The 15000-nt window shown below is 46.9% G+C and overlaps 1 protein-coding gene across 1 annotated transcript in view; it reads right to left on the reverse strand.

The window, feature by feature from the left end:
- Positions 1 to 15000, reverse strand: part of ptprt (protein tyrosine phosphatase receptor type T) — a gene marked incomplete at both ends in the record, with an annotated part of 294857 nt that overhangs the window by 85413 nt on the left and 194444 nt on the right. Inside the window, 1 exon segment of the mRNA XM_080495323.1 lies at positions 8583 to 8620. Coding sequence (XP_080351449.1) covers positions 8583 to 8620 — 38 coding nt within the window.

The following is a 15000-nucleotide window of genomic DNA, read 5'->3' on the forward strand; positions in this document are numbered from 1 at the left end:
GAAACTCTTTAGCGTGTAGCAATTAGCATGTAGCATCGCTAATGTGTGAGCCTGAACTTCTTTGGTGTGTAGCAATTAGCATGTAGCATCGCTAATGTGTGAGCCTGAAACTCTTTGGTGTGTAGCAATTAGCATGTAGCATCGCTAATGTGTGAGCCTGAACCTCTTTAGTGTGTAGCAATTAGCATGTAGCATCGCTAATGTGTGAGCCTGAAACTCTTTGGTGTGTAGCAATTAGCATGTAGCATCGCTAATGTGTGAGCCTGAACCTCTTTAGTGTGTAGCAATTAGCATGTAGCATTGTTAATGTGAACTCTTTGGTGTGTAGCAATTAGCACGTATCATCGCTAATGTGTGAGCCTGAAACTCTTTAGCGTGTAACAATTAGCATGTAGCATCGCTAATGTGTGAGCCTGAACTTCTTTGGTGTGTAGCAATTAGCATGTAGCATCGCTAATGTGTGAGCCTGAAAGTCTTTGGTGTGTAGCAATTGGCAATTAGCATGTAGCATGGCTCAAAGCGATTAAACTGTTGGGCAACATTGTTCCAACTCTGCTGGTCCAAATGTCTCCGGTGATGAAGTTGCCGGTGATGAAGTTGCCGGTGTTGTAGCAACTATCTTGCCCCTCCTGATATTTCATCAGAACATAATGTACATTAGTTCTTTCGTTCTCGTTAATATTGAAGAATCTCCAAACTGCCAACATCCTGCTCTCGTCTCCGAGTTCTCCATGTAGCACCAGACCCGATTCTGACATCCATACGTCCCCATCCATAATGCAAGGCTTTGAAAGTTAAAAGCAATCGTGTGAACGACCTTGACGTTCACGTTCTCTGCACTTTTCGGGCCCGACCGGCAAAAACAACGAACGGAAAACCAAATACCAAACTTTTAATCTGATTTCCTCCAAGAACAGAATAAATCTTCACTCGTCCAGTTTAAGGTCCAACCCCAAAGGTAAGATATACCTTCCTCTGTTCCCGGAGGGAGATAAATATACATGACTTCATTTAGAATTTCACAGGTTGTAGTAAACAAAGCTTCCTACAGCGCAGCCTCCGTCCCGTAAGGCTGGCCGCGCAACAAATGGCCGCTCGAGGTAAATACAAGATTTAGCTCTTAAATCAGCGTCAAAATGCAGAAAGCAACAAGTTGGACAGGACGTTTATTCATTCTGTGGGAAAAGCAAGTATTTATTACGCGTGTAGGCTTGAACACGGCCGCCAGCCGTGGTGCCAAAATCAATCACGCCGTCCATTAAACCCCGGGGATTTGCTTTAAAGCCTAAATAATGTGAGCTGGTGCCGCTTCGCCTGGCAGGTAACGCAGTGCAATACTAACCCACAGCTACACAGGTAGTACACAGGTAGTACACAGGTAGTACACAGGTAGTACACAGGTACACGATCCTCACAGCATCTTTGTGGAGGTTGTCTGTCCTGCCTCATAGTGACGGCTTCACATCCAGGAGAAATGGATGCAAATCCCTGAAGTCCTGTTTTAGGCTGCGCTGTTTCCAGCACACACACACACATGCACGCACGCACGCACGCACGCACACACACACACACACACAGGAGCACTACACCAACTAACATCCACGTCCTTTCACCCGGACGGTAACGAGTGTTTTCCTGATCCTCATCGTAGCGTCGTCTCAACCTGTCGTCGTCCCACATTATCACATGTTTGGTTTTCAGAAGGGCACAAATCTCCCTCCCCTGTGTGTGTGTGTGTGTGTGTGTGTGTGTGTGTGTGTGTGTGTGTGTGTGTAACGATTTAAGCCCCCACACCTGTGATAAATACCTGTTTGAGCCACACACGCACGCGCACGCGCACACACACACACACACACACACACACACACACACACACACACACACACACACACACACACACACACACACACACACACACACACACACACACACACACACACACACACACACACCGACTGTGATATGATGGAGTTCATCTTGGCTTTGTATGAATGGTTTCTGCTGCAAATGTCCCATTTTCTCACTGAACTGATGGCGACAGTTTATCATATGAACGCTATCAACACACACACACACACACACACACACACACACACACACACACACACATACACGCACACGCACACACACACACGCACACATCACCTGCGACTCCAGCACATTTCTCCACAATGCAGTGATGGCCATAGTCAATCACACCTGTATATAAAAATATATGTATAGCGTAGCATAATGGAAAACTTCCCTAAAGGCCGAGTCGGATGAAAAACCTCTCTGCTGCTCCTTCCTTCTCCGTGGGAATGTTTGTGATCAGTCATCTGAAGCCCGCCGGCCGGCGTGTCTGCAGACGGATGTAAAGCTGAACACCAGAGCGTCTGTCCACGTCAGCCGCCGAGGCTTCAGCGCAGCATGCTAACTGCCACCAGCTAACTGCCACCAATTAACTGACACAAGCTAACTTCCGCCAGATAACGGCCTCCAGCTAACGGCCGCCAGCTAACGGCCGCCAGCTAACTGCCGCCAGCTAACCGCCGCCAGCTAACCGCCGCCAATTAACTGACACAAGCTAACTTCCGCCAGCTAACGGCCTCCAGCTAACGGCCGCCAGCTAACGGCCGCCAGCTAACTGCCTCCAGATGACTGCCGCCAGCTAACTGCTGCCAGCTAACCGCCGCCAGCTAACTGCTGCCAGCTAACCGCCGCCAGCTAACTGCCGCCAGCTCGCCGCTGAATCAGGGGTCCTCTGAAAAGGCGGGGCCGCCATCTTGTATTGTAGAAACGTACAGATACTGTATTTGGAACAATTACGACAGCGGTGCTTTGTACCTGGTTTTCATTGACATACAGATCGATGCGACTCATAATGAAAACAGAACGTTTTGAAACCACGTGGGTACGCTGCTGCTGCTCATGTTGGGGGCAACCAGCAGTTCTGCACATGCTCAGTAGAGCCAATAGGAACCACGGTTCCTCATGAGATGACTGTAGTAACGTACGACTGTACATAACGTTCGACTGTACGACTGTAGTAACGTCCGACTGTAGTAGCATACGACTGTATGTAACGTACGACTGTAGCAACATACGACTATACGTAACGTACGACTGTATGTAACGTACGACTGTAGTAATGTACGACTGTAGTAACATACGGCTGTATGTAACGTACGACTGTAGCAACGTACGACTGTAGTAACATGACTGTACGTAACATACGACTGTACGTAACATACGACTGTAGTAACGTATGACTGTAGTAATGTATGACTGTAGTAACATACGATTGTACGTAACGTACGACTGTACGTAACGTACGACTGTAGTAGCATACGACTGTACGTAACGTACGACTAGTAACGTACGACTGTAGTAGCATACGACCGTAGTAGCATATGACTGTACGTAACGTATGGCTGTAGTAACATACGACTGTAGTAACGTACGACTGTAGTAACGTACGACTGTAGTAACGTACGACTGTAGTAACATACGACTGTACATAATGTACGACTGTAGTAACATACAACTGTAGTAACGTACGACTGTAGTAACATACGACTGTACGTAACGTACGACTGTAGTAACGTACGACTGTAGTAACATACGACTGTACATAACGTATGACTGTACGGCTGTAGTAACGTACGACTGTAGTAACATACGACTGTACATAATGTATGACTGTAGTAACATACAACTGTACGTAACGTACGACTGTAGTAGCATACGACTGTAGTAACGTACGACTGCAGTAGCATACGACTGTACGTAACGTACGACTGTAGTAGCATACGACTGTAGTAACGTACGACTGTAGTAACATACGACTGTACGCAACGTACGACTGTAGTAACGTACGACTGTAGTAACATACGACTGTACGTAACGTACGACTGTAGTAGCATACGACTGTACGTAACGTACGACTGTAGTAGCATACGACTGTACGTAACGTACGACTGTAGTAGCATATGACTGTACGTATGTACGACCTCTCCTCCCAGAGCCTCAATGACGATCTGATCCTGAAGTTAAAAAAAGAAAAGAAAGAAAAGCCTCCGTTCGCAGGATGAAGTCGGTCTCTGGTTTGTGATTCTGATCTGAGTGAGAGTTTGTCCGTCGGCCATTTTAACGGAGCGCTAAGTGGACCATCAAGCATTTATCTCCCAAAGCTGCAGAGTCCATTACCGCCATCTGCAGAGCGGGGGGGTCAAGTCCAGCCCCGCTCCGCGTGTGTGTGTGTGTGTGTGTGTGTGTGTGTGTGTGTGTGTGTGTGTGTGTGTGTGTGTGTGTGTGTGTGTGTTTTAACACCACCAATTTCTCCATGTGCGAATGCAAGTTTTTGGACGGAAGCACTCAGGACTTTCCACCACACATAACCCGCCCCCCCCCACCCCCCCACCCTCCGTGCACGCTCACGCCCTCCGTGCACGCTCACACTTCAGACCACTCATCCCGGCGATCAGCCTGCCATTTACAGGCCGATGCAGCTTGAGCCCATTCTCCGGCTGACATCAGCTAATAGTCACCTCTTTGCTGCTGTCAGAGGCCGGGGGGGCCGGGGGGGGGGCGGGGGGGGCGCCTGGCAAGAAGACATGTTCTTTTCGGCGTCTCGGTGTGGAGGACCATCGTTCCTTACTTCAGTTTTCAGATTGGGTCGAGTAGATTGAGGGTAAATGAATCTCTTACTGAAATTGTGGCGAGAGGGAAATCCCATCATTTATGAATGAAAAGTGTCACGGAGCCATGAGCTCGTTTTTTCTTCTCCTTCAAGGAAGAACATTTACTGTGAAATCAATTAAAAATCACAGCGGTGCTGCTCTTCCAGGACCATTTAAAGTTCCTCGACTGTCCCAACGTTTAGGATCCAGTTTTTATATGTTGTCAATAAATGTGTCTTTACACTCATGCAAATATTTGCAGCATTTAAATTGAGTGGAGTTGGTCTTGTTTTGGTGTTTTGGTTGATTGTCTCTGCAGACGTGAGAAGTAGATCATTAAGGGCCGGCTGCAACGATTTCAAGTGAAAATGCTGAACTTTCTATATATTTCAGTTTGCTTTCCTGACAACACTTATTGGTTTCCACTGAAACAAAAAATGCAACTTTTTGGAAATACTCCGACTCATGTCCGCTTTGAACCCTGCAGCTTTGAACACGACGCGGCTAATTTGTGTCTTTGTGCGGGTTAACGGGCTTCATGCTGCCAGATTCTACTTCCTCCTGTAGATTCATGATGTTTTTAGCCTCTGCTTCTCCAGAAATGGTCTTAAAAGTGACATTTGTGCACTCGGCCAGCAGCTGACTGACGTCAACGATGCGTTCAGGTGCATCACGTAAACGAGAGCGCCGGAATCTTCATTCCTCAGGTTGTCGTCAAGTTCGGCTTATGTATGTTTTTTTTTGTTAACTTTTGCAGGTGCGGCTTAAATTATAGTGCGGAAAATACGCTAATACAAGAAAATACACGAAGGGAAAATGTTGTTTCCTCACAAATGCCGTGAATCTACCCCCCCCCCCCTCCCCTCCCCCCCCCCCGAGCAGTTCGGTGCCAGAAACACTCCCTGGAAGTTCCTGGAAGGACGAGACATTGAGCGTTGGTCCGCGGCGCTCCCTCAGACTGCAGGACGTGAAGCAGGACTCGTTCCTGCGCCACTCTGCTCCCCGCCTCTGATCCGGCTTTAAATTAAAAGTACATATTCCAGAAGAAAATGGAGTATTGGAGTGCGAGTGAGCGGGATGCATGCAGCGGTTTCATTAGAGGAAGCAGCGGCGGCGCCGGGCGGCTCGTCTTCCAGCCCAGCACAGCGTGGGCGCAGATGTTTGCGAGGCGGCGGATTTAATTTCGGAAGACATTACGGCACAACCCCCCGCCCCCCCCCCCCCCCCACCTCCCCCGCCCCCCCCCCCCCCTTCTTAATCACCCACCTATGTTTCATTTGTTGGAGCCAAACACATAATTGCGAACCGACAAAGTTGCACTAATTGTTTAACCTTTTTTTTCTCCCCCCCCCCCAATACGTAGGGAGGCGGCGCGGCTCCAGCCTCGCTGCTGAACATTCCGGCATAATTAGCTCTTGGCTCCGCGGTGAGATGTAATGAATTACGCCAACCTGTTCCCAATATAGACGCCTCCACGACGTGGGACACTTCGTCTTTCTGTCTCTCGCTGCGTTTCCTTTGATAACAGGCAGACTGACTGAAGTGCACTTTTCTTTCTCTGGTTTGTTTTTTGTTTGTTTTTTTGCAAAAACACCCAACATTATTGACAAAGCATCCCGGGCAAAGGTGCGGGGGAAGTCGTGGGACAATCCAAGCATTTCTCACAACACAGACAAACGACAAAAACACTAAAACGAGAGGAACATGTTGATGCAATGGAAATCCTCACGTGTGATGAGATTTGTTCTCAAACTGCACGTTTGACAAAAAAAAAAAAAAGAAAGCACAGATGGCAATAACGATGTAGAATGTAATGAGCAAGACATACAAGGGAATGTTTACCAAAAGCATCTTACACTGATAACTTCTCCTCACAAGTAAACAACGACAGACGCGGCCAATTTAAACCTTGGCGTCGTGGTGGAATGTGACTTTATACATTCCATCAGACGAATTTCCAGGCCGTGGAGGAGTGAGCGCTAATAATGCTAATAGAAGCGAGGGGCTAAAACGCAGTGGGACCAAAGAGAAACGAGCTCAACTCTGTTAGAGTTTAACAATGTAAACGTCCTACGTTGAGCACATGTCAGTTTCTACCTATAGACACTGTGTGTACATCAATTTACTCTATTTGTAGAGGATTTCTTTTCTTACTGGATTGTTTTATTTTTACTTATTCTATTTTTTGTGCTCTTTTTGCTCTTGTTTGGATATTTACATGTTTACACATTTTATTTTAATTCTTTAATTTGATCATTTCTGCACCTTTTTACCTTGAGCTGTTGTTTGTGTTTCCCCCCGGGGAGGAATAAAGTTCTATTCTATTCTATTCTATTCTAAATTCCAGCCTCTGAGTGACAGAAGATCTGCTGAACGGAGCAAATCACACGTGTGTCCAACATTAGTGCTGTTTACTTCACACTGCAGGGAAACGGATGTAGGGCTCCCGGAACCTGTCGATGGCGCAATGTGTGTGTCTGTTACACAATGTGTGTGTCTGTTACACAATGTGTGTGTCTTTTAGACAATGTGTGTGCGTTACACAATGTGTGTGTCCGTTACACAATGTGTGTGTCATTTAGACAATGTGTGGGTCTTTTAGACAATGTGTGTGTCTGTTACACAATGTGTGTGTCTGTTACACAATGTGTGTGCGTTACACAATGTGTGTGTCTGTTACACAATGTGTGTGCGTTACACAATGTGTGTGTCTGTTACACAATGTGTGTGCATTACACAATGTGTGTGTCTGTTACACAATGTGTGTGTCTGTTACATAATGTGTGTGTCTGTTACACAATGTGTGTCGTTTAGACAATGTGTGTGTCTGTTACACAATGTGTGTGTCTGTTACACAATGTGTGTGTCATTTAGACAATGTGTGGGTCTTTTAGACAATGTGTGTGTCTTTTAGACAATGTGTGTGTCTGTTACACAATGTGTGTGTCTTTTAGACAATGTGTGTGCGTTACACAATGTGTGTGTCTGTTACACAATGTGTGTGTCATTTAGACAATGTGTGTGTCTGTTACACAATGTGTGTGTCTGTTACACAATGTGTGTGCGTTACACAATGTGTGTGTCTTTTACACAATGTGTGTGTCTGTTACACAATGTGTGTCTGTTACACAATGTGTGTGTCATTTAGACAATGTGTGGGTCTTTTAGACAATGTGTGTGTCTGTTACACAATGTGTGTGTCTTTTAGACAATGTGTGTGCGTTACACAATGTGTGTGTCTGTTACACAATGTGTGTGCGTTACACAATGTGTGTGTCTGTTACACAATGTGTGTCGTTTAGACAATGTGTGTGTCTGTTACACAATGTGTGCGCGTTACACAATGTGTGTGTCTGTTACACAATGTGTGTGTCATTTAGACAATGTGTGTGTCTGTTACACAATGTGTGTGTCTTTTACACAATGTGTGTGTGTTAAACAATGTGTGTGTCTGTTACACAATGTGTGTGTCATTTAGACAATGTGTGTGTCTGTTACACAATGTGTGTGTGTGTTACACAATGTGTGTGTCTGTTACACAATGTGTGTGTGTGTTACACAATGTGTGTGTCGTTTAGACAATGTGTGTGTGTGTGTGTGTGTGTGTGTGTGTGTGTGTGTGTGTGTGTGTGTGTGTGTGTGTGTGTGTGTGAGAGCACATGATTCCTGGTAAAGGACACAGGACGAGAGTCTCCACATGAAAAATGGAGCTTGACCCTGAAAGTGAGCAGTAATCTGGAGTCCAGAAGGGATTGGTTCTATTCCGCTGTGGACGACGTCACATCCGTTCCCCCGGGCGGCGCCGATAAGATGCGTTTGGTAAAATGACTTGAAGTTCCACCGAGGTGAGGGGGGGGGGGGGGAGGGGGGGGGGGGGGGGAGGGGCGGAGTGGATGCATTCACGTCTAGAAGTAAACATACAATACCCCACGCTCAGAGTTCTCCACGTGTGAATCTCTCTATCGGAGCAAGGGCAAGGCAGGGACGGGACGGGAAGGGGGCGGAGCCAAAGACAAGGAAGGAGACAGGAAGATAGAGAGAGAGAGACATAAAAAGGGACGTGAGACTCCAGTCAGAGAGGAAGCGTCCAGAAACAAGAGTGTGTGATCGAGTTTCATCTGTTCGGGCAGCCGTGAAGAGACCAGAGTGTGTGTGTGTGTGTGTGTGTGTGTGTGTGTGTGTGTGTGTGTGTGTGTGTGTGTGTGTGTGTGTGAGAGAGAGAGAGAGAGGGCACCAGAGGAAGCATGATTTGGGCGAGACAGGAAGCGGGCTTGGATTCGGCTCAGAGGCTCGATTGAGACGAAGAAAATCCTCCGGACTTTGTCTTTCAATCAAATCTGTCGCCACTGATCAGCGAGGAAATCCTCCGGGACAAACTCTACGTCTGGACCTCGGAACACTACGGACTACTCTGCTCATTTTAAATTAAACTACAATTAAACCCCATTGTTTTATAATTATACACATAATGGTTCCGTTTCAGAAAGAAACAGGTACATTTACAACAATTGATGGATTGATCTTTGTTTTTCTCTCATTATTTAGGTAAAAAAACAACTTATTTTAGTTCATTTCAGCTCAAGAAATCTGGCGGGACGTTTGTTAGGAGAACAAATGAGACATATTTGTATTATAAGCAGAATAAACAATCATCCCTTAAAGTTTTCATGAAAAATTATAGTAATTTGCCATTTGTAGGCTTTAATTATAAGTGTTTTACTTAAACAGACTATTTGTCCTTCTGCTAAATGAGTTTTGATGGAATATGTATAATTATGGAATTAGATGAAAAACGGTCATATTGTATTGATTAATTAATTGTTTTCTCAGATGCATTCATTAAAAAAATAAATACATAGAAAGAAATCATCAATCAAGTTTGTGGAAACCAACACAACGGAATTGTTCTTTCCTTAAATTTGAAACTGAGGCAACACTTTCTTATTGCAGTTTCTCTTTTATGTTTGTTTATTTAAAGGGTTTGAACCGCAGGTGATTAATTAGCATCCCAGACGTGGGGAATTGAACCTGGTTGCTTTACGACACGAGGTCAATACTTTCATGTTTTTGCTTGATAAACTAACAAAGCGTCACATACTTACCCCAAAATGTACTTTTTAACTTCGTATTATTTTGCCGAGTACTTTTGTGTAGGTTTGTTCACAAACCCACTCGACACACTGACGCACAAAAGTCGTCCTCGTGTTTCTCCAATGACTTTTATTTGTTCGCTTCTCCAAAACATTCAGGCGCCGTTTCCGCCAAGAGTTCAGATCGAAAAGGACGTTTTGGCATTTTTTCGTTTCAGAAAAGTTTCACCTTTACACGGCCACGTTTTCAAAAGAATGTCCGTTTCCATGGAAACAGCAGAAATGCGGAATACAATGTAGGAATGTGTGAAATGTAGAAAACTCATGGAAAAATTATTGGGAGGGGGGGGGGTAATGTGTTCCAGGGGATAGAACCGTTCCTCAGCTTCAGAATGAGGCATTACTTGTGTCGCTACGTCGGCTAGCAAGCGAGCTACAACTGTTTTAGTGGATCTTCCAGCCTGGATCTTTATGTTTACGACCAGCGGGAGACCTATCCAAGATGGCGGCGTCAACGTGAGGCGTGGAGTGTTTATATGTACGGCGGCAACAGCAACACGATCAACATCCGCCCTGCAGGACACACACACACACACACACACACACACACACACACACACACACACACACACACACACACACACACACACACACACACACACACACACACACACACACAGAGACAGACAGACAGACAGACAGAGACAGAGACACAGACAGACAGAGACAGAGACAGAGACAGAGACAGAGACACACACACACACACACACACACACACACACACACACACACACACACACACACACACACACACACACACACACACACACACACACACACACACACACACACACACACACACACACACACACACACACAGAGACAGACAGACAGACAGACAGAGACAGAGACACAGACAGACAGAGACAGAGACAGAGACAGAGACAGAGACACACACACACACACACACACACACACACACACACACACAGAGACAGACAGACAGACAGACAGAGACAGAGACACAGACAGACAGAGACAGAGACAGAGACAGAGACAGAGACAGAGACACACACACACACACACACACACACACACACACACACACACACACACACACACAGAGACAGACAGACAGACAGACAGAGACAGAGACACAGACAGACAGAGACAGAGACAGAGACAGAGACACACACACACACACACACACACACACACACACACACACACACACACACACACACACACACACACAGAGACAGACAGACAGACAGACAGAGACAGAGACACAGACAGACAGAGACAGAGACAGAGACAGAGACAGAGACACACACACACACACACACACACACACACACACACACACACACACACACACACACACACACACACACACACACTACCAGTAGGATCATTATTACGGTGACCGTCAAAATAAAACTTCCACCTCGTATTGTTATTAATTTCAACCGTTTCTGAAAATGTGGGGGTTTTTTTTTTCTCCGTTTCCATGGAGACCAGAGTCCGAGCGCTTTCAAAAAGTTCCGCCACACACATCCAGTGTGTTTTTGTGCCTCCGAACACCGTTGTCATGGAAACGGACTCCACAAGGCAACCAAAGTTTTGTTTGTCACTTGAGAACGTCGTCATGTCAAGGCTCGGCGCTGGAGGACGAGGTGGTGAGTCTACGTGTCGTCTTCTCTTCCTTGGTCGTTGTGGAGGGCTGGTTTCTTGGACGAGCCCCCCCCCCCCCCCCCCCAATAAGAGCGAGAAGGTTCCAGCGTTACTTGTGACCCCCGGAGCCACTGCTGGTTTTAAAGAGGGCCGTATAAAGTCACTATACCTCTCCCTGCCAGCAGATAATGCGGACATCAAATATCACATCCAACGTGTCCCGGAGTGAAGGGAGGCGGCGACACCGTCCTCGTTTGTCAAGACCTTGTAAAAATGCCAGAACGGCAGAGGGGGAGCTTCAGGAGGAACACTTCAGCAGCGTTGACAGACGTCGCTTCACAGAGAGAAGAAGAAGAAGAAAGGCTGAAACGGCCAAACGCACCTGAGACCGAACCGACGGCGGGAATCCGTCAGACGGAACGGCTCTGGATCGTCTTTACGATACCGAACACGACGGTCGACCGGAGACCTTGTCCTGCCGTCTAACAAGAAACTTCCAGTTAATAGTTTTAGAGCTTAGAATAGCTAGTTTTTCTTAGAGCAGGACGATATAAACGTGGTAGTGAGTTACTTTTGGCGCAGGGATCAGAACCCGGTGGGAGGAACGTGATCCAGAGGGAGGTGCAGGAAGGTTCTAGTTGTTCCAACACAAGTACTGGCGCTTCTACCACAAGTACAGAGAATAAAGTACTTTATCGGTTATTTGCTGATTGTGATTCTGAGGAGGAAGATTTCTCAGCCACGGAGTTCGGCAGGGCGGAGTTACGTGATGCACCTGAACGCATCACGTTCATGGTCCATCACTCATGGTCGTTCCAGAAAGCAGAACAAGACGAGCTCAAGAGCAGATATTTCACTTTCAGGGTCGGTTCTGGAGAAGCTGAGCCTCAAAACTGCATGAAGCTACTGAGAAAGTAGAACCTGGAGACGTGAAGCCGAGTAGTACTAAAGTACCTGGTAGCAGGAAAGTACCTGGTAGCAGGAAAGTACCTGGTACTAATAAAGTACCTGGTAGTACTAAAGTACCTGGTACTAATAAAGTACCTGGTAGTACTAAAGTACCTGGTACTAATAAAGTACCTGGTAGTACGAAAGTACCTGGTAGCAGGACAGTACCTGGTAGTACTAAATTACCTGGTACTAATAAAGTACCTGGTAGTACTAAAGTACCTGGTACTAATAAAGTACCTGGTAGTACTAAAGTACCTGGTACTAATAAAGTACCTGGTAGTACTAAAGTACCTGGTACTAATAAAGTACCTGGTAGTACTAAAGTACCTGGTACTAATAAAGTACCTGGTAGTACGAAAGTACCTGGTAGCAGGACAGTACCTGGTAGTACTAAATTACCTGGTATCAGGAGAGAACCTGGTAGCAGGAAAGCACCTGGTACTAATAAAGTACCTGGTAGTAGCAAAGTACCTGGTATCAGGAGAGAACCTGGTAGCAGGAAAGTACCTGGTACTAATAAAGTACCTGGTAGTACTAAATTACCTGGTATCAGGAGAGAACCTGGTAGCAGGAAAGCACCTGGTACTAATAAAGTACCTGGTAGTAGCAAAGTACCTGGTATCAGGAGAGAACCTGGTAGCAGGAAAGTACCTGGTACTAATAAAGTAACAAAGAGGGGTGGAGGAAGAGGGACGGAGGAAGAGGGGTGGAGGAAGAGGGGTGGAGGAAGAGGGACAGAGGAAGAGGGGTGGAGGAAGAGGGACAGAGGAAGAGGGACAGAGGAAGAGGGGTGGAGGAAGAGGGGTGGAGGAAGAGGGGTGGAGGAAGAGGGACGGAGGAAGAGGGATGGAGGAAGAGGGGCGGAGGAAGAAGGGTGGAGGAAGAGGGGTGGAGGAAGAGGGGTGGAGGAAGAGGGGCGGAGGAAGAGGGACGGAGGAAGAGGGACGGAGGAAGAGGGGTGGAGGAAGAGGGGCGGAGGAAGAGGGATGGAGGAAGAGGGGCGGAGGAAGAAGGGTGGAGGAAGAGGGGCGGAGGAAGAGGGGTGGAGGAAGAGGGGTGGAGGAAGAGGGGTGGAGGCGTCACTGTGTCAATCAGGAGCAACAGAGCTGTCACTTTGATCTGGTACTGAGATCAAAGCTGCTTGTTTAGAGCTTGAGGAACATCAATGATTCATCCTGCTCCTCTCAGCCTCTTTATGAAAAGTGTCTCCCGGCGCCTCGGGGGGGCACCTGGCTGGAGAAACATCGAATTCCCATTAAGCCTTCAACACGTCCACCCTTATTCACTTCTACGTTACATTATCAGCGACATCCTGGACCTTTTTTAACGGGAAAAAAAAAACAAAACAAGAAACGCCGTCCATTTGGAACACGTGTAAGAGCGTTTTTAAAAGATTAAGTGGACAGCGGTGCGTGTTCACCTCCCGACACAACTCTAGTCCCAGAATAATTCATGGGCTTTGAAAAGCATGTAAAACACTTTGAATTTATGAAACACTTTGTCGGGACGCCGCGGCCGGAGTGAGCCGCATGAAATATAGATGATCCCGCAGAGGAAGTGACCTGCGGCGTGGCGCATTCCCCACGTTATCAACCTTTTGTCCTCTTTTCAAGTAAAAAATACAAAACTTCCACTGAGTCACTCAAAACACAACTTTTTTGGAAACGGCTCCCAAGGTGGAAGTTTTCGAAAAACACTCAGGAGCAGAGCAGTTTCTTCCGTGGTGTCGGGGGGCTTTTATTTTGACATTCATGGTGATAACAATCCAACTTGACCTCCGTCCACTACAACGCCCGACTTCTCCCGTCGCTTCATTACAAACACAGCCGACGGCGCCCCCTGGCGGCCCGGCGCGATAACCACATCATCTCAAACCGTCGCCGTGTGAACGGGGGTCTAACTCTCCACTGATCCGGTTTCCACCTCAAAATCTTTTTTTCTTTTCCTCCCTGCGGTGGTGTTTGTCCTCTAATTGCCTTATTTATATGGATATTATGCCGTTAGCCTGGTTAGCATCTGATTTGCATAGCCACTTGACCCCGAGGTGAACCGCGGCCGTCCGGCTGTTCCTTTTTTTTTTAATAGATTTCAAACATTCCTGATCCTCCCCCGCTAATTTAGCAGGTATTTTTTCCCAGACGGCTCGGCGCCGCCTCCTCCTGACGCCGCTGTGGTTGCGTCTCTCTGACGGATTACAGCAGGCTAGGTGTCGGAGGGATTCTCCGGTCGCCCGGTCGCCCCCTGATTAGCGCCGACCCGCCCAAACGCCTGAAACCGATCCGATGTTGTCTTCAGACTAACAATGAGGATCAACCAGGACGGTCAGGACGCTGCACCCCGGATTAACTGCTTCAAGCATTTGGCGCAGAAGCACTTTTAATTGCATTTGGACATGGAGGGATGGAAGAATGTGTGTGTGGTGGAGACGCGCTGATATTCCTTTTGAAAGGACGAATACAAGGACGAGTACTAACTTTTTGGTACTCTAAACCAGTGTTTTTCAACCTTCTTTGAGCCGAGACACACTTTTGTCTTTGGAAACATCTGGAGGCACACCACCACTTTGATCACTTTCATGTTTGTCTCCTTAGATTGGGTGATAAAGTCACTATGTGATGTCACTG

The sequence above is a fragment of the Blennius ocellaris genome (assembly GCF_963422515.1).
Source record: "Blennius ocellaris genome assembly, chromosome: 4".
In the NCBI taxonomy this organism is placed as follows: domain Eukaryota; kingdom Metazoa; phylum Chordata; class Actinopteri; order Blenniiformes; family Blenniidae; genus Blennius; species Blennius ocellaris.